The sequence below is a fragment of the Panthera tigris genome, chromosome D4 (assembly GCF_018350195.1).
Source record: "Panthera tigris isolate Pti1 chromosome D4, P.tigris_Pti1_mat1.1, whole genome shotgun sequence".
Taxonomy (NCBI): domain Eukaryota; kingdom Metazoa; phylum Chordata; class Mammalia; order Carnivora; family Felidae; genus Panthera; species Panthera tigris.
The window spans coordinates 83608614-83628828 of NC_056672.1; the positions used below are offsets into that span (position 1 = coordinate 83608614).

Sequence of the window (20215 nt, forward strand, 5' to 3'; positions counted from 1 at the left end):
ACAGATAAGGAAACTGAGGCTCCGAGAGAGGAAATGATTGGCTTAGTGCCACACAAATAGGGGATAAAGGAGAGAGGTAGGATTTCAATCCAGACTCCAGAACTGTGTTCTTCCTTGTGTCCATGCCTTTCGGTCAAGAACAATGGAGGGTTAAGACTGCTGGGTCGGGAGTCAGATGAAACCTGGGTCGAAACTGCTGCCCTGCTTCCTCCTAGCTGTGTGATCGATCTTGGGCGAGTCACTGAGCACTCTGAACCTCACTCTCTTCATCTGTCTAATGGGCACAGTGCTATAGCTCTGCCCACGCCCCTCCCCCTGCTGTGTGTGCTGTGGAGTCGAGAGGCTTATGCACCCAGAGTGTGGAGCCCAGGCCTGGAGCCTCTACTGCCCTCTAGAGGTGGAGGCCGTGGTTTATTCGTGAATATCTGTGTATGGGATTTCTCCCAGTCATCTTTCTGGTCAACCAGCTCCCAAAAGGGTATACTTATTCCAATTGAATAAATGTTTGCTGAGTGGGCCATAGACTTCCTTCAGGTTCAAGCCAGACTGAGGTGCAAAAGAAGGGTAGGCGGAGGATCAGAGAGGGGGGTGGCCATGCCCGCCCCAAACTAAACCCAGAGTGTTCACATAGGAATATTGTTCATTGATTCATTGATTCATTCGTTGATTCATTCATTCCACAAATGTTATTGTGTGGAGGGCCTGCTCTGCTAGGTGCTGGGAATACAGTGAACGGGGACCAAGAGGACCTGAGTCCCCCGGGCTCAGAAATCATATCCAAGGCTGAGAGGCAGATGGGAGCCAAAGAAGCCAGGGAGGAGGCCACTGTTGTGTGGTACAGAATGGTGAAGATGGGAGTCTGGACAAAGATGGAGTGATGATCCCCATGGAAGCCTATGGGATAACTGAGGCTCAGAGAGGCAAAGTGATTTGCCCAAGGTCACATAGTTAGTAGGCGACACAGCTGGTTTGCCTGACTCTGGAGGCCACGCTCTCAGCTGGTCCCTGACACGGTTTCCCTTGGATTGCCTGAAAGAGCATTACCAGCCTGAGTTCTGACTTACCCCAGTTCTAGAAACATGTACACACACTTTGGCAAAAGGGTGCTTGGGAAATGCTGCCTGCGTCAGCCCCTTCCCAGAGCACAGTAAACGGTGGTTAGTTAAATGCTCTGAGAAGTCCTGCAGGAGAAGAGCCTGCTGAACAGGTACAACACAGCATTTCCCATCTATGTCCATGGAACCCTTTCTGGGGCCGGGACACCTTCTGGCTTCGTTCCATTCATTCGCAAACCTTTGTTGGGCACATACTACATGCCAGGCACTGACCCCTGTAGTCCCCGCCCCCAGGTTGCAGACAGTTAGTGTAAGTCACTTCCCCGGGGCTTCACCCTAAGACAGTGCACCTGGGCAGGAGGAGGGTGTAGAAGATTGTCACCCACCTGCACATTCCTGAGTTCCTGTGGACAGATACCTGCCTGCACGACCCCCTCCTTGGCCCAGCTGCTGGTCCCACCGGGGCCCTCTGACGCCCCCACAGTCTCCCCCTGGGAGTTGGTGCTCAGAGGTGAAGGAGTGACAGGGTGGTGGCCGTGCAGATGGGGAGCATGCGGTCTTGGGGGCTGGTGCTTATGGGTATCTTCACCACCAGGATGCCCAAAAGGAGCCAGAGAGAGGGAGAGGTGACCCACAGCCCAGGCCTCTGAGAAGGGGAGTGTGGCCCGGTCCTCGAGGGCCCCGCTTGGTTCCCACAGTGCCTGGCTGTGCTGAGGCCTGTGGGTTTGTATGGGGCTCCCGTTGCCTGCGTTCTCGTGGGCTTCTGTTCCTTGCAGTCAAAATGCCTTGGCTAAGAGGATGCCTTCGGGGGTCAAAGCCACCCAGCTCTGGCGGGGCCCTCCCTGGATGCCCTGGAAACCAGAAACTCCAGTCAGCAGCGGAAGGAGCAGAGCAGCAGAGGCGGGCCTTGCCAGCTCAGGCAGGCTTCCTAGAGGAGGAGGAGGTGTTGGAGTCAGGCCAGCCGGACAGCCCAGTTCAGGCATCTGCTGGAAGGCTGTGGATATGACGTGAGGAGCAGGGGCTTGGGCAGCTGGAACGGCCCTGTTCAAATCCCAGTTCCGCCCTCAGCAGCCGTGTGACCTTGGGAAAGCGAAGGACTCCTGTGAGCCTCGACTTCCTCATCTGTCAAATGGGATAATGACAGAGCCTCAAGGTGATCTTTAAGGCCGTAGCCCAGAGTGGCCCAGAGGAAGATTCCACTGGTGGGAGTGTTGGCCCCGCAACATGGACAGGGTTCTTTTCTTGGTCTTCACATTCTTTTTCTCCTCTGAAGAACCAGAGACTCTCTGGAAAGTACTCTTTGACCTGAAAAAGCCCCCAACTGGACGCTCCTGTGGGTCTGTTCCAGACATGACTTTGCAAATCAGATGTGACAGGGAAACGTGTGCCAAGATGGTGGCCAGCTGTTCGGCTGTGGGGAAGGGGCTGCTTGGAGACGTGTTCGGCCTCCTCGGAGAGCAGACGGCCGTCAGCTTCGGCTGTGCCCGGAGCACAGGTGTGTGAGGGTGGGCGCCCCTGCCTGGGAGGGGAGGGAGGGTTAGCGGGCTGCTGGTGGATGAAGCTCACACACACACACACACACACACACACACCACTATTCCCCGGGGGCGCTGTGGTCGAAGCGAGGATTCCACCTCCACTGTGCCCGTATGGAGGAGGGAGCCCTATAGGTGGGGACATTCGGGACTGGAGTCAGAGGCAGGTCCAGGTCCCACGAACGCCCCTTTCCTTGCTGGGCAAACTCCTTCACCCTTTAGGCCTTGTTATCGTGGAAGGATGCTGTGGACCCCCACTTCCCGCTGAGTTTGAAAAAATTAAAAAAAAAAAAAGGTATTTAGCAGAGTGGTTGGCACATAATAACTGCTAAAGAGGTGCCCCGATTTTACCTGCCCCCTCCCCTGCTCTGGTAAATGGGGCCCCTTCCCCCGAGCCCCAAAGTCATGGACCTGCTGCCCATCATGGTAGCTCAGCCCCTAGCCCCAGGGATTGGCCCAGGGATGGACATGTGATCCCTGTGGGGCCAATCAGAGACCTGGCCTGGGATGTGTATATGGTATTTGGGAGAGAGATCCTTCTGAGGCTTGGAAATCTTGTCTAGGTCATTCTTGCCATGTGGAGGATGCCTTCTTTCTTCTTTCTTCTTCTTCTTCTTCTTCTTCTTTTTTTTTAAGTTTATTTATTCACTTATTTAAGTAATGTCTACACCCAGGGTGGGGCTTGAACTCATAACCCTGAGATCAAGGGTTGCATGCTCTACCAACTGAGCCAGCCAGGTGCCCCAAGGACGTCCTTCTCAGGAACAGAAAATGAAGCCCAGAAACGGGACAGTAGAGCTGAGGGGCATCAAGGTGACACAGGGCACTGGTGACACTTACGTTGACCAAAGGCTGGTCTCCCGCGTTGGGAGGTGCGAGTATCAGCTGGGAGGGGCTCTGTGGCAGCCTAGGAAGGACATCTGGTCCCTGCTCCCCAGGGAGATAAGTCCCTCCCCTGAGCCCAAAAGTCTCCTTTTCCAGCACGGGAGAAATCCCATCCGGGAGTAGCCGCCGGGAGGCCCCCTCTCCATAGAAGTGGAGGATTTCTTGGCTAAGCATGAAGACAACCATCTGTGAGCTCTAGGCCCCTGTGGCACCGCGGCCGTGGGTCCCACAGCAAGGCTGCCTGAGCTCAGAGGGAGGCCGAGGAGTCACCTCTTGCTAACAGCTCTCCCCACGGACGGGCTGGACTTGAAAGGCACTGGCCTTTCTCCTCCTTGGAGAGTTCCCCTTGCAGTTCTCTGCCTTGGAACCTGTCCTCCCCCGGCATTCACCACTTGTCGTCCTCCAACTAGATCATTCTGAGCCACCCGGAGCCTTTACCAGGAGCCCCTGGCCGCGAACAGAAGAGGGCTGTGTCTGCTTCTACTCCCCAGGCCCAGCAGCTTCTGTTACAGACATCTGGCCACCTGAGCACTTAGAGACAGGGTCATGGCCTCATGGACCAGGAGTTCCCAAGGGCAGGCTCTACATCAGATCATTTCCACACATTCAGGGCCTGTTTGGGCAGACTCCAAGGTAGGCACTGGTGGATGCTTGTTGAATGAATGCTGAATGCTTACATTCTGCCAGAGTTGAGGAACTCACTCCTCATCAGGAAACTGCTCTCACCTTATAGTAGCTGCCTTGGAAGGATTCCTTGGGTTTCTTCTGGGGTGGGTTAGACGGGGGTCCCTACCTGGCTCCCGGGTCCCCCAGCCTCCCACAATGGCAGCAGCTCCCTCTCCCCATGCCTTCCTCTTGCCAGGATGGAGACAGTCTTTGTAAATCTAAGTTAACACGGCGGCTGCTTTAGTCGCAGACCCTGGTTGGAGTCTAAACTGTGGCTTGTCTCTGTCAGTCAAGGCATTCTATCTTCCCCTGAAAGCCATTAGAAAGCAGAGCTGCCCTCTCACCGGATTTCAGGTCTCCGCGCTAAATTTGTAATTCTGGTTAGTGATTGCTTGGACAGAGGCCTTTCCTCCACATTGCCTCGATCATGGCGGCTCCTACGGCCCCGGGGCCTCCCTGGGCGTGACCTCACCGGATCCCCTCAGCAGCCCATGAGGGACGTCTTATTATTTCTGCCTGTGTCTCACAGATGGGCCGTCAGGCAGATGGAAGGATTCACTCCAAGACCCTGGCACGGTGACTCCGGCAGGAGGGTGTGGGCCCCGGTCAGTGCAGCCCCCGACCCCAGAGTGCCAGCTGTGTGTGGGGAGAGTGTTCATGCAGGCCCCAGGCCCTGACCTTGGATGCCCCGGGGGACATGAAGCCCCCACCCTATTTGCCCCTAAAGGTAACTGTGGACCCCCCTCCCCGCCATTATCAGAGCCTTCCCCTGGCTCTTCAAGGCCTACCCCCCGGGAGGGGGAGTCCTAGGAGGCCGCAGCCGGTGGGCCAATCATGAGGCTTCACAAAGACAGCTTTGGGGGGCCCTGCATTGTGGGGTGATTGAGGACTCACTCTAGGGGCTGGAGCCAGGTACAGATCAACCAAAACGATCTACTGGAGTTTGCACACATGTCATCATCGTGGACCCCTCAGCAAGGCCAGCCAGTTCACCCTGGAGGTCACCTACTCTGTGGAGCCGATGACAGCCCCCTTTCATGTGTATTCTCTCAAACATCACCTGTGCACAAGCTGACCTTGGCCCTGTTTGGGAGCCAGGAAACAGGCACAGAAAGCACACCAAAGTCACCTGCTGGCAAGTGGCAGAACTAGCACTTGACCCCATCCTGACCGCAGCGCCCATGCCCTTGGCCCCGGGCCATCCTGGCTCCCCAGACCGGGGCTGCTCTAGTGAATTCTCCCCATAGCCACAAAGCAGCTGTGACTTTCCAGTAAGGAAACGAGACTTCTGACACCTCCCCAGGATCCCAGGGTTTGGCTCAGATGCTCCCCAGTCCAGAGGAGTAACCCCCAAGATGAGGTGGGTGCAGAGGTTTGGGGGCCACCTTGATCTAGAACTTTCCTTCTCTCCTAATTTACAGCCTCCGCCATCCTTTTTCTCCAATGTACATCAGCTAAACCCTTAAAAGAGTCAAGGGCTTGAAGAATGCTAAAAATTTAATGTATGTTAAAAGGGTATTAAATTCTAAACTAAAATTTACATGGGAATATGACATTAAAATATTTTTAGCTTTCAGGAAGCTGGGGGCTGGAATGCTATAACACAGACGAATTTTATCATTTTAAAAAGAATTAGCCTCACAGTATTTCTTACGTATTCATGGAGGGAATGCATACAGATGGGAGCTCTGTCTGGAGTTTCTCTGCAGAGGCAGGCAGGGGGGGTGGGCGTGGGGTGGAAGGGGGCGGGTGGGCACTGAGAGGGGGGCGGGGAGGGGGGCTCAGAGACCTTCCCTAGGGGCCTGGGTTCACGCCCTGAGGCCTGAAGTCCTGCTGGCCGGGAAGAGCTTGGCCAGGGTGTTCCCAGTGAGTATGTGACCTGGGCACCCTTGTCTCATGGCTGCCCATCCCCCACTGTGCACCAGGCCTGCGACATTATCTTATTTATGCCTCGTGCAACTGCCATAGGGCTCCCTCCAGCCGGTGGCGCAGCTCAGGAGCAGTGTCCTGCTTCTGAATTAGGAGCGGGGAGCCCCAGGGACGGGCAGAGCTGGGTCCCTGACACAGCTGCCTCTCCCCAGCCCACCCCTGCTCCAGGTATCGTCACAGGGCAGAGAGCCAGAGGGGCTCCTCTGCCCACCTGCTCTGGGACCCTGTGACCCAGCAAGGGTCCCCAAAGGCCTATTACACTAGAGGTCATGGTCAAGGGAGGGCCCCGCACTTGGTGGCCCATTCAGTCCTTGTCACAGCCTGGGGGACGCTGACTGGGGACGGTTGTCCTAGGCAGCCCAGAGTGGGAGCTGAGTGCATACCAGCCCAGGCTGGGTCACTAACCCCTTATCACTGAGATGAGCTCTCTCTAAGCAGTTTATTCAAAAAAACATTTTTTTTTTTAAGTTTATTTATTTTGAGAGAGAGAGAAAGAGAGCACGCATGTGTGTGGGTGAGGGGCAGAGAGAGAGAGGGAGAGAATCTCAAGCAGGCTCTGCACTGTCAGCACAGACCCCGACTCGGGGCTCGATCTCACGAACCGTGAGGTCACGACCTGAGCCAAAATCCAGAGTCAGACACTTATCTGACCGAGCCACCCAGGCACCCCTGAGAGGAGTTCTACTTTCTCCATTTTACAGATGGGGAAACTGAGGCTCCCCAATCACCTGGCTGGACAAGGGCAGGCCGGGGCTTCCTACCTGGGGCTTTGACTTTAGGCCACGGCTGTATCCTGGAGGAGGCCCCTGAACCCCTGGGGTTGGTGACAGCGGAAAGGCCCAGCAGACAGCCCTCCCCACCCTGGCTGAGGGCACCTGCAGTCGGCCGGGACGGGGAGGGGAGAGCGGCTCAGACTGGCAGCCAGCTCTGGTCCCAGGAGGAATCCCGGCCAGGACAGGGGCCGGCACGGGCAGAAATGACCACTCGCTGCCTGGCGGGCGCCTCCCCAGCCGCCGCACCTCCGGGAGGTCACTCATTGGCAGTTAAAAATCTATTGTGACTTGTCAGAAAAATGAATAAATGGGCACATTATTTTTTCATTCCAGACCTCAGCATCTGTTTGTCTAATCAGGAAGGAGAGTGGGGAAGTCGGCAAGGGCTGCCGTGCACGTTTCATGTAAGTTTTCCTCTGTCAGAGGAGTTTAAATGGGTAATGAACAGGCTGTGGTGATTTGAAATATAATCCCATTACGCTGACGAGATTACAGGGCTTCGAGACTTCACAAATCACTCTTAGGGCTTTTATAGCAAACACCACCCTGTTGGGACTTTGCATTTAAGCAGAGGTGTTTGGTGGGAACGGAACATGACAGGCTTAACTCTTTCCCCCTCCTGGGCTGCTCTGTGAACAGCAGGGCCCTCCCCGTGGGGCCTTGGTGGTGCCTGCAGGATGTGGGGCGTTTAGGCCTCATCGGCCATCGGGGGCCAAGACGGAGGCCGGTCGGGAGGCTGGAGGCCGACCTAGCCACTTCCCAGGGGAGGGACTCTGCTACTTTGCCTGCTACCGCATCTGCAGAAGGAGGATTAGGGGGCCAGGGGCCATCACGCCGGGCCCTTCCCAGCCCGGTTGGTGGGAACGGTTCCAGCTTCCTGACACACTCCTGCACGCTGTGTAACCTACCCCTCAGGGAGCCCCAGGACACCCGTGACACCTGGAACTGGCCGCCGCACCACATACCTCAGGCCTCCAGGCCCACGCTGGTCCCCCCAGAGTTTCCATGGCAGCCACTCCGGGGTAGCCTGGGGATCACTTGTCCATCTCCTGGCCTCACCAGACCGTGAGCGCCTTGACCGCTACGTCAGAACCTCACTCCCCTCCCACCGCTGATGTTTGGCAACCTGACCCGGGGAACGGAAGCAGCTGGCGGGTTTTCAGGGGCACAACAGGGGTTTTCAGGGCACAACAGTCTTTGAGCCCCTGCTTGCACACCTCCACCAGTGGAGCACGCGCCCCCGTGCGGCTCAGTGCTTTTCCTGGTTGGCCCATTTGGTCACCCTAGGCTGACCTTCCCTAGTGGCCTGCCAGAACCACCCAGCGCGCCTCAGCCTCTGCACGTCAGATCCCTTTTCCACCCTGAGCGGCAGCTGCCTCTCAGCACCCCCTACCGCGGCCCCAGGACCGGTGTCCACACTGACCCCCACCCTGAGTCTTCTCTTCATGGTGAAGAGAACACGACTTGCCGCCCCAAGAGAGGAGGATGGACTAAACGGCCGCGAGTCTTTCTCGGAATTCTTGTTCAGAAGCAGAAAGGCTCCTGCAAGTTTTGGCAAACAGAAACCGCCGGAAAGAAGGCTGGGCTCACTGATTCCGAGACATGTAAGACACTCTCTAGAAAGCTCCGCAGAGGTCACCTACTCCAGCATCTCTATTTACGGATGAGGAAACCGAGGCCCCGTGGAGGCAGTGCCCACCTCAAGGCCGCAAAGCCACCAGCTGTGGCTGCGGGTGTCGGTCGTGGTGTGTCCCAATGGGAGGTGAGACCCTTCCACGCCCCAAGTCCTCACCTCTGGAACGGAGGTAATGCCAGGACCTGCCACAAGTCGGCTGTGGGAGTTACAGGGGCCCAGGCGTATGGGTCGGGGCCCAGCACACAGCCCGCCTGGTGTGCTGTAGGCCAACAGGCCGGGGTGGGGGGCGGGGGGCTGCGGTTCCCAGCGGGCAGCTGAGGCCAAGGCTCCAGGGAGTGGGGCTGCCCGCACTGTCATGTGGGGTGGGGGCGGGCCGCCCCGGAGCCAGGTCAGGGGTGCTGCTGGGAGAGCAAGTGGGGCCCGGGGGGACCTTACCTTGGCTCTGCTGAGCTCCTGCTTTGTCAGGTGTATCCCCGAGGAGCTCCTGGTCCTCTTAAAATCCAGGTGTGGGGTGTGAGAGAGGGGCCGAGGAAAAACTGAATTTAAATGGTTCTGATATCTGGTCGGCCTGGGTGGTTTTACGGTGTTCCCCCTTCAATTCTTGCATCAGCTGGACGGACGAGCTTTACGTAAACTGTGCGCGGGCCATACTTCCCGATACGAGAACTGGGTGGATCTCGTACTGGAGGGAGGTCAAGATCTCGATGTCACCCCCGAGTGAAGAGGGTCATCCTGTCTTGCTCAGTATGTGAGGAGGCCCGCGGTGCATTTCAGAGACCTTCGGCACATCAGCTGCCGCGAATGCCCCTCCCCAGAGTGACGCGCAAGTCTGGATAATGTGCTCGAGACTTCGAGAATTCAAAGCAATACGCAAAAGATGGTATTTATATGACTTTTATTTTAATATCGTTTTAATATTGAATATGTCACAAGATTTAATGACCAAATTAGTCATTTACATTTTTCAAAGGTATCTAAATATAAAATTGCTAAAAATCCAAATACAGATAGCAAGCTACAAATAATATTTCTTTTGTTTCTGGGGTGGGTAGGAATGGAAGACGTTAGAAAAGGATGCTTCTGTTGGCTGAACAAAGATCAGAATGAAAGAGGAATTCATTAAAATGCCCCCAGTGCAAAGAAACACACTCGACTTCGAGATGCTGTTTTCGTCACATCTCTTCCTGTACAATTTAAAAAACTGTTTGAAACGCGGGTCCTCAGTGAAACATCCGGTCCTCGACCCTGGCGGGGGACCGTGCGAAAGGACGTCACCCTGGGAGGGACCCTGGAGTGGCTGGTGAGGACCGCAGAGGCATCTGGTGTGGCCAGAGGTGTGGTGTCAGCGATGCTCGATCCTTGCCCGCCCCCCACCCGCGCAGTCGGACCCGGGGGAGCAGGTGTCCCTCTGCCCTGCCATCTCTGCTCACCGCGCCCTGACAGAGTGAGACAAAGCAGCATCCCGCCTGCTCAGACAAGAAGGCAGGCACTGTGTGGACAGGAGGAAGGAGAGCGGGGGCCCTTCTGAGTCAGTAGAGCAGAGACTCTCCCAATTCCAGGAGAAGTCCACATGCAGGTCTAATTGCTAGCTGAAACGGACACTTGCTATTCAAGAAATGGAAAGGCCCGCTTGTGCCGGGAGCTCAGCGTGACCCGAAGACCAGCCGTCACCCCATTCTCCCGGCGCCCCGGGCATAAACTGCACGCAGTGCCGCGTCTCGAAAACCAAGAGGTTCTGGGATGAGCGGGCGAGAGGTGACGCCTGAAGGGGCACAGCCTGGGACACACATCGCCGGCTCCCCTTCCTAACTTTAGTAAGATACTATCCTCAAAGCAATGCACTCATTTAAACAAATGGCGTAGTTAAAACTATTGACTAAGCCCTAAACATTTCTTCTGAGAAATCGAGCCATAGCTTTTCCAATCTGCTTGTTCAATATGGGAACAGATTTTAAAGAGAATGACATGATCAATCCTCTGCCCCAAAGAATGGCCTGTCATACCAACCGTGGTAAAGAGTACACCTGTTTATTAAAAGGAAAAAAAAAAAAAAAAAAGAAATGTACATTTTTGTTCTTCGTTTGTTTTAAGAAATTTGATCAAGTTGCAAGGAAATGTCTGGGCATGGCTATGTACATCCTCAGCAGGGCCGTCGGGCAGTGAAGACGGCTGGGCGGGGTGTCTGTGTTCTGGCCCCTGGCACTGCTCATCAAAGCCACTGCCGCTCAGGCTTCGGTCCCGTGGAGATGTCCCCGGCTCCGTTCCCCAAGAGCCCCCCAGCCTTGTGGCCGTGAGCCAGGGGCTGGCCTGCCCCTGAGGACTGCGGGACACGGGGTGGGCTCTAGGGCCACCTGGCCCCGGCAGGCAGGCTCTGAGCTACGGCGACAGATTGGGGTTGGAGGCCGGTGTCATTGCTGCCCTGATTTCTTCTCCTTCTGGAAGCTGAAGCTTGTACGTCTGTTCAGTTTTCTTTGTTTTTGAGCAAAATAGTCAGCCCGGGCAGTGCTTGCTCGTGATTCCAGGATGTAGTTCACCTAGAAAGCAAGAGGACACAGTCCAGTCACTCGGCAGCCTCTCCGTTCGCCCAGGGCGAAGAAGGGACGGGCCCTGACCCAGGCTGGGAGCCCAGGTGCTCTCTCGTGCCCGGAGCCGAGTCACCACAGCAACCTGGCAGGCTGGGACGGAGCCCGCTTTACGCCGGAAGATGGAGGCCTGGAGGGGACAAGTGGCTGCTGCGGGCCTTTCAGCCACCGGTGGTGGAGCTTTTCTGATTGCAGAGCCTGTGCTCCCTCCTCAGCACATGCTGCCTTCCAGAAGGCCGTGCGCCAGGCTTCCTGGTTCTGTCCGCCTGCTGTGCAGTCCTGGGCCCGCACAGGACTTCCTTGAGCCCCGCTTTCCTCGTCTGAAAGACGAGGACATTGCCGGGATGAGAAACCAACTGAACCGAGGCTCTGAACGCAGCCTCCCCCCACCCCGCCCCCGAAGGTACAGAGCTTCTACTTACGGGATTTCCTCTACTGCCCACGAGCACCCTGCCCACCTGGGCTCATCTGATAAAAAGGAGTGAGCCTCAGGGAAGGGCACCTCGCTGACCAGGATCACCCAGAGGCGAGGGTCAGAGCTTGGAGGGTCCTCTGTGGGGAGCACACAGCTGGGACGCGCCCGGGTGGCGGCTGCGCACGGTCAACGTCCGCAGCACCTCCGGCACCCAAGCACCTCCGTGTCTGAGCCTGGCCCCATGCCTGGTTCAAGAGACTGAGGGAAAAGTAAGACATGGTCCCTGCTCCGAGGCACTCACAGCCTGGTGAGTACCCAAGAGCATGACAAGTGTGACACCCGAGACAGAAGGAGCACGAAAGAATGGGGTAATGATCAGGGAGACGTGGGGCAGGGACGTCTTGCAGAGGGAATGAGCCAGTTGGGTTCTGAGAGAGAAATAGGGGTCTGGGGTGTACAAGGGGCAGGGGAGAACCGGCACGCGTCCCAGCGCAGCAGCGGAAGACAGCGAGGGATCCGTGGAACCGAACAACTTAGTGGCCAGTCCAGGTGGGCCGGGAGGAGCCAGCGAGGGCAGTGGTGCCGGGATCAGGCCTGTGCCACAGTGTGGACCGTGAACTCCAGGCTGGGCAGCGTGGTGGTGGCGCTGCTGGGGTGCTCTGCAAGGACCAACTCATGGAACCTTCACAAAAGCCCGCGACATCGATGCCGTCATCATCCCCTTGTGCAGATGAGAAAAAATCAAGGCACAGAATGGCGGTGCGTTTACTCAAGGCCACAAAGCCAGCAAGTGTCTGCGCCGGGATTGCCCTTGATTAACATGCTTCTAGTCTCCCAGGCCCCTGGCCTCCAGAGAGGCGTGCCCCCCCACCCCGCCCAGATACCATTCCTCCCACTGCCCCTGCCGCCCTCTGGCTGGGGCTTTTTTTTGAACAAACACCTTTCTCTTCACTCTCGAGTATCTAAAAGTTATGCTAGGGAACCCAAGTATTTTGACTCCATCGACCAGCCACCACGTCCGTTGATTCCCCTCTGAGGGCCCCGCGTCCCACACCCTAAGCGGGCGAGGGCCGCGCTGACTGTGAGAAAGGAGTCGGGGGTGTCGTGGGGAAGCGGTGCGGGACGGATGCCTCACAGACACGGTGTCCCCCTCCAAACTTCCTGCTCTGACAGTCGCCAGCAGCAGCAGGCGTTAAGGACTGGTGTGTGAGTACAGAAGGCCTGACATGCTTGGCCCACTGCCTCACTGAGCTACCAGCTGAGAGCAATAAATCATGAGGACCGCGGGGCCGGGCTGACGATGTGGGACACTACAATGCATGGAAATAAGAGGTTTTATCATTCTTAATAAGAGCAATCTTTGGATTATACTGTTTGCACACTCAGCCAACCTAGTGTTTTCAGTGTATTTTTGGCACACATAACTTGACAAAAGCATTTAAAAATGATCCTTAACTAGCCAACTATCTCCTAAATTTATTATCTTCAGTGCTTTGTGATAATCACATAGATAATTTTAATGGAAGATTAATGTAATAATCAAAAGATAAAAACGCCCTTTGGTCTGCCATTAGTTGGTTAATATGCTGTGGCTTAAAACTGGCACAATTTTATGCACTATAGAGTGTTTCACTTTCAATGCATTTTACAGCTTACGGCATAAAAATATAGGGAGTTTTCATGGTCAATAAAGCCACAGCCTCCATCACTCGATCACAAGAAGAACCCAATTTGAAGAGACCAATGATTCCTCTGAGATTCATCTCGAAGCCTGCAGAATTAGGGACCACACATGGCTTAGCTCAGTTACAGCTCGGGGTTGAAGGGACAGGCCTGGGACTCCTTCGGGCTGGCGTTCAAGCAGAGGCTCCAACCGTAGCACATTCTCTGGCTTTGGGCCTCTATTTCCTCATCTCCAAAATGGGGATGATAATGTCTACACTCTGCAGGGCAGTCGTGAAGATTAAATAATTACATACAATGTCTTGTATGCCGTTAGCGTTCAAGAAATGAGAGACATTAATGTTTCCACACGAGAGAAAAACATGACGGGATAAAATCACTGGACGGAGACTGCCTGTTCATAACATCTTCCTTCACACTGGCCTCTGGCCCTTATCTCCTCCCTTCAGTTTCCATCAAAAGCTCTCATTTTATGTAAAACTTCTGAATTCTAGAACCACCACATGCAGCACTTGAGTCTAGGCCTGACACCTGGAAGAGCCTCCGATGGAAACATTTCTGGCAAATTCTGGGACACGGGGCCGGGGCCTCAGTCACTCGGTGCCGGTGCAAAGCCCGCAGTCACTGTGGGGATGGCAGAGAAGGCTAAGTATTTAAATTGCTATAAAAATCAGAGACAGAAAACATGAAATTTAATCTTCCATCAGGATCATGACCATTAGCTCTCTAAGTAAATCAGGTCTGGGCTCGCTGTGACTCTCCTGGAGTCTCGGGCGTGATGCAATATTTCTGCAAACATTTTCATATGAAAACAGACATTTCAGGAGAGGCGACAGGCCTCAGGGATTTTGCAGAAAAGCATCTGCTTCGAGGGAGCATTTGGTCCTGGAAAATGATTTCTCTGCACTTGCTCTCGCAGAGCCTCGGACTGAAGTCATAAACCCGTGTTTCTGTCATCAATCTGCTGTTGTGAAAATTATTTTGATGTCAAACACAGGATTATAATTTTACTAGAATCCTTCTCAAGTCTTGAATATTTTAATGCTGGCTATAAAAAAAGGCCAGCCCCTGATGGGGTAATGGAATATTTCTTTACCTGGTCCCCGAACACTGCACAAGTTCCCTGTGCTGTCTGGTGACAATCTGGCAAGTTAACTATTAGCTTGCTGGTTTCAGGCACCGCAGCACGCCCCGTGTCCCCACCACCTGGTCCAAGGTGGGCCCTGGTCCCGACTGTCCCCCCCACCAGCTTTATCCTTCCATGTCCATCTACTACTTTTGGAAATGTTTGGCAGCCATGAGGACGTGGCCTCGAAATGGCTCTGCAAAACAATGCCATTTCATGGAAACCTCTCCTTCAACTCCTCAAGGGTGCACACATCCGGGGGGTTAGGAGCCCAAGTTCTGGAAGCTGCCAAACCTGCGGTCAGGTCCAGTTCTGCCATTCATGGCCCTGGCTAAGATCTGTTTCTGAGTCTCAGTTTTCATCTAGGAAATGGGATGAAGTGGGAAAGATTTTTACAGTACTGTCTTGCAGAACCATGGAGATTCTGTGAAAGAAGGTAGATAGTGCTTAGCTCAGGTCCTGTATTCTGCAAGCCCTCAAGTACAGCTTAGCTACTTTTATTATTATTACTCGACGGCTTCCACTCTCAAGAGGAGAATGAACACTGACTTAGGTAGGTTTACACGACCTCATTCGACCCCTGTTCCAGGAGCCCTTTGCTGCCGTGGGGCAGGGTACCTACCATTATCTCCATTTTACAGGCAGACAGACTGAGGCCCTGAGAGGTGATGTGACCAGCCAGAGTCACACAGAGTTACCAGAGTCACCCTCTGGCTGTAAGCCCTGCTCCCCGAACTAAGCAGCTCTGTTGTTGCTATCTGTTCCGTCTGTGGAAGATTTGGCTTGAAGAAAGCACTTTTGGTTTCGAGAAGTCTGAAAACCACTAGTCCAGGGCGACTCAGAGTGTGGTGCACAGACCAACGGCCTGGGCAGGACCTGGGAACCTCTTAGAGATGCACTGTCTCGGGCCCTACCCCAGCCCTCCCAAGACCCCAGGGGAGCTCTTCTCAGCCCGTCTCCATTTTGCAAGGTTCTGCGTGACCTGACCTTTCTGCCCCGCTCTGCTCCAGCCATATGGGCCTGGGTGCCACCCCCCAGCCTCACACGCTTGCCCTGCTTCTCCGCCCTTCACAGGCTGCTCCCGGAGATGCGTTTTCTCTCTCCCCACCTGGTAAAATCTGTGCCTTTCATCTAGCCGTCAGGGTTCAGCTCTCCACCCGTCCCCTCTACCCCTGTCAGTTTACCTTTTCCACATCCACGTGGTACCTTTGTGACTGTTTAACAATCTGTGTAATCTAATGTTTAACGTGTGTCTGCTCTGACAGAGGAAGAGCTTTCTGGGGGCAGGGCCGGGTCCGTCACCGCAGCATCCTGAATGCTAGCCTGGCACACAGAAAGTGCTCAGTGGGCACGGCTGAGGTCCAGTAACATACGATTGTACCGTCAAGTTGAACATGTTTATGACAGGTTGCTAAAATTACCTTGAATACATTAAGTGTCTCCACACAAGAACAACAGTCTCCTTGGAGCCCGTTCCTGGAGCCTCAAGGAGCTCCCGACAATGGATGGGAGGAGAAAAATGGTGCATAAAAAGGATAAATACGCGAAGAAGCAGGATTACTGGAGGAGGAAGCCCCAGGGGCTCCGCTTTGGCTGAAGCGGGTGTGGAGCCCTGTCCAGTGCGGGGAGGAGGGGGCTGCCGCTGGCCTGAGAACCGGCCGTGCAGAAGCCCACCCCGCACACGGGCCGAGGAGGAACACTCACCTTGAGTACGATTTCGTTGACGGTAGCAGCGTCAGATTCAAAGTAGAGGTGTTTATAGTCATGATTGCTTAGATACGTGAGTTTAAATATTGCATGACCTGGAGAGAGAGAGAGAGAGAGAAAAGGCAATGAGGGGGTTCTGGCGACTTCTCTTTGGGGAGGCCCTCACATATTCTCCCCTTGTATTCCAGTTCAAGCAAGAGCAAGGGGAGGCGGTGAGGCCGAATGCTCCCAGGAGCAGTTCATTTTTCTCATCACAGGCTGGGGAGAAAATGGACAGGTAAAAAAAAAAAAAAGAAATCAAATGGCTAGTTAGGTCTCCTTCCACTCTGGAGCGTGTTCAGGGCATGCCACATTAGGAAGGCTGTGCAGAACTATGTCTATACGGTGAGTACATGGAAAAGGTGGCAGTTCTAAGGTACACGACCAGTTAACCCCAAACGATTACCGTGAAAATAAAACTGTGCTTAAAGCCAAACGAGCAACAGGAAGGACAGAGGCTGCCGGCAATGCCATCGCAAGGCTTTTCTGTGGCTCTGGCTACAGCAGGGAAGGGCAGTCCTGGTCTTGCGACCCTGAGTGGAAGCTGCTCCTGGACCTCTGGTCACTTCGATCCTAGAAGGACGGCACTTCACCCAGCTGTCTGACCTTGGGGGGCCAGACCCTCTGAACACACAACTCTTCCCCAAAATCAAGTTCCTGCACGCTCCTTTCCTACCACCTTCAGGATAACCTTGTCATTTCTGGGACTGCTTCCTGTCCAGCCTCCCCTCATGCTGTCCTCCTGTGCACAGGCCAGCCCCGTGGCACTGCACACGCCCACCAGCCAAGGCCTGGGGCATCGTCTCTCACTGACCAGTCCGGAAAAGACCTGCTGACCCTGGGTCACACGGCTCACCTGCTCCCTCCTGGGGCGAATCTTCTTAGCTATACTCCTAGATACCCTTCTCATGCAGGCCTCCTATAATACATGCGGCCTATATCGTCCATGACACCTGCAGACAGGGGTGATGTGCCTGTCCTTCGGGCCAGATGTGCCACATTCCCTCCTCTAAATAGAGATGCCAGCCTGTTTCAGTCCCAAGTGAAGCCCTCCCTGGCCCATCAGCACGTGCTGTCCTTGAGTTGTGGGAGACCCTGTGGCACTCTAAGAAAGTCCTCTTGCTCCTTAAGCTATTTTGAAGTCGGTTTCCATTACTGGCAACCCAATGAGCATTGCTTCCGAGAGACATGCAGTCAGCGCTCAGCAAAGTTCCCAGACTCAGGAGCGGCCGGCGACCTCCTCCTGCAGACAGCCTCAGAAACAACCTTCCCTGGTCTGCTCTGTAGACCTCAGTGCTGGTGAGATTAAGCATATCCTTTCTAATAGGCCTTCTCATCCGTTTTGCTTTTAATTGAAACAGCCCTGGTCATAGTTATTAATTAATAATATATCACCCATATTACTGTAAGTTCACTTCTTTCCCGGAGAAATCTTCTTGGGGACTTTATTTACAGTAGCTAATTCTTCAGATCTCCAAAAATAAACTGATATATGTTGTACATTTGTGGCCAGGAAAGTTGAGCTGCTGGTATTTTATCCTGGAAACATCATTATGATATACTAATTGTGACTATAAATTCTATATTGAAAAAAATTAGCTAATAATTTCTGAAAAACCTCACTTTCGGTCACTTGACAAATTTAGCCTGATTCTAAATCATGGTACTAAAATGTTAGAATTCCTAGCCAGAAGCTAATCATTCCGTTAATATGTAAATGACTTGTTTCTGATAAGAAAGTGAATCTCACATAAAAAGATGTATCTGTATGTATGGTGTGTGTTTCTTTATCTTCACAGGACCTGCTTTGGAAGAGTAGTCTTGATGGTGATATCACTGTGTGGAAGAACAATGCAGTTAACCGTTGGCCACGCTGTGATCAAGTAGGGACATCCATGAAGGTCACAGGGCTGTGAAGGACAAACAGAGACACGCCCTCCAGGAGGCCTTACCGCTGACACCTGGCCATGACAGACACAGACACCAGGGCCTGGGGCTAAAAAGGACCAGAAGGTCTTGGGGAGGCCTGTAGACCTGAAGCTTCAGGGTTCACTGACCACTTTGATAAGGGATCTCATGGACGGTCTACACCACCTGCTCCCACTCATCACTGGCAAAACCAAACCAAACCTCAAGATGCTAGACCATGTTTTGCCCCAAAACTGAAACGCTATAAAAACCTTTTCTGCACTGTTTAGGGAGAGCCAAATCTATACATGGCAATATGTGATATGCAGTCTGCACCGGCCTGCGGGAGCCTCTAGAAACCCGGACCCTGTCCTCTTGGGATCACACTGCCTGTGGAGCGTATCGACTGCGGGCTGATAGAGGGGAGGTCTGCAGCTCATCTGTACAACGGTCACATGAAAAACAAAAAGAAAACATCCCAAGTCTCCTGAAAGGCTGCGTATTTGGGCCAGGTGAACACAAGCACACTAACATCTGTATTTTGCTGTACTGGGGGGCTGCGTGCGTTCCCTGCTTGTTCCCGGTGCTCATTCCAGAGCTCCAAGGAAAAGTGAAACCGACAGGAATGATGAAGAGTCCGCCACTCACCGCCTCTCTGAAGCCTCTGATTTATTTGTCCTTTCCAGGGAAAGCATTCACATCACAGAGAGAAGAGAACACTGAGAATGTTATCTAGAGTACTTGTATTTGAATTTCAACGAATCAGCCCTTTTATGATTATTACAGAGCCACAGATGTTAATAACCGGGATGAGGTGTGGGGAGACAGTGACAGCACAGCCCCTTCTTACTCTGTGGGAGAAATCCTGAGGGACAGCTCTAGTGTATAAGCTCAGGTTAAAATCAGCAGCCATGGTTTCACTTATACCGGAGCCATGGGCTATGGGGTCAGCTCAATCCAAGTGAGAGTTTTTGCTGTGAGGACTGTTTTGTTTGGTGGCCGGTTTTACTCAGTTCAGGACCTGCCAGCAGCACAGACTTGTGCAAGAGCCAGAGGAATGAACAGAGAGCCGAGAATAATGAGCGCCAAGAGGGTGCTGGGTGCAGGTTGCTGCTGTGGAGACCCCAGATGGAGGTGGGTGGCCCAGGCAGGGAAGGGTCATCAGAGTTTCTTGGAGGAGCGGATACTGGAGCAGTCTTAAAGGAAGATGGGGAGTCGGCTGGGTAAAGGCAGGGGTGGGGAAAGAAGCACCGGGGTCAGGACAGAGGTACGGGGGCCAGAGGCAGTACACCTCCGGGAGACCCGAGCAAGCTCACGAGCAGCGGGGCAGGCAGGAGATGACACACAGCAGACACCAAGTGCTGGAAATGCTGGACTGGCCAGCTCAGGGAGCCCCTAGTGGGCTGCAAAGCTGGGCAGTGAAGTAAATGGTCAAACTGTGCTTTTGGGTGTTCACCCTGGCTCCCAGGGCCAGGAGGCAGGGAGACCAGCAGCCAGTCACCCAGGTAGGAGTGTATGCGGTTTTGAGCTGCACAGGGGGCAAAAAGGATGCCGAGAAAGGGACTCACTTGAGAACTGTAGAGAAGATAACACTGGCAGGATTTGGGGATTGTTTTATGACAGAGTAACAGTTAATAAGCAGGATTCACACTTGTGTAATTTCTTGGAGTCCAAAACCTATATATTAAGGTATAACAAGTTCGTTGACCTCTTGCTGGAAACAAATCCATCAATAGACACGAGTTATACATACTACATGGTAAATTTCCACCAGAGGCAGAAGGGAAGAAGGAATCACTGGCATTTCAATACCAATTGAACAGGTGTTCAATTAAAAACAGAATAAGAAAAGTCTGTTATCAAATCTTTATCAGCCTCAGGCACCTCCAGGCTCACCTTAGGTAAGGGAGGAAGGGGGCGGATGACCTCCTGAGCTGCAGCCTACCGGGACATCTGTCCTGGGATGTTGGTGGGAATCTGAGCTGGGTAGGTCATCTACATCCTTGAACACTCAAAGAGCATCCGCTTTCATGGGGCGGGGGTGGGGGGGGGTGGGGGGGGTGGTAAGCCAGAGGGGCAAACAGTCTTTGTAAAAATGTCAGCTGAGAAAAAATTATCTATCAGCATGATTGAAAAGAAAATGCAAAATCTAATACTTTAATCAGTCTGAATTATTTTGCTTGGATTGCTAAATTCTGGTTGGAAACTAAGGCATGACAAAAAGCCTGGGACACAGAGGGGAAAGTGTGAGCTCTGGATTCAGACGGGCGAGGGAG

General features: G+C 53.8%; 1 protein-coding gene across 8 annotated transcripts in view; it reads right to left on the reverse strand.

Annotated features, from left to right (window-relative positions):
• Positions 1-9357: 9357 nt before the first annotated feature.
• The window catches only part of MAPKAP1 (MAPK associated protein 1), a 272555-nt gene continuing 261697 nt past the window's right edge, over positions 9358-20215 (reverse strand). For all 8 annotated transcript variants that reach the window (XM_042964083.1, XM_042964082.1, XM_042964086.1 and 5 more), the window contains 2 exons: positions 15990-16087; positions 9358-11013 (listed from right to left, as the gene is read on the reverse strand). In XM_042964083.1, coding sequence (XP_042820017.1) covers positions 10888-11013; positions 15990-16087 — 224 coding nt within the window. In that variant the 3' untranslated portion in view covers positions 9358-10887. The remainder of the gene's footprint in view (positions 11014-15989; positions 16088-20215) is intronic.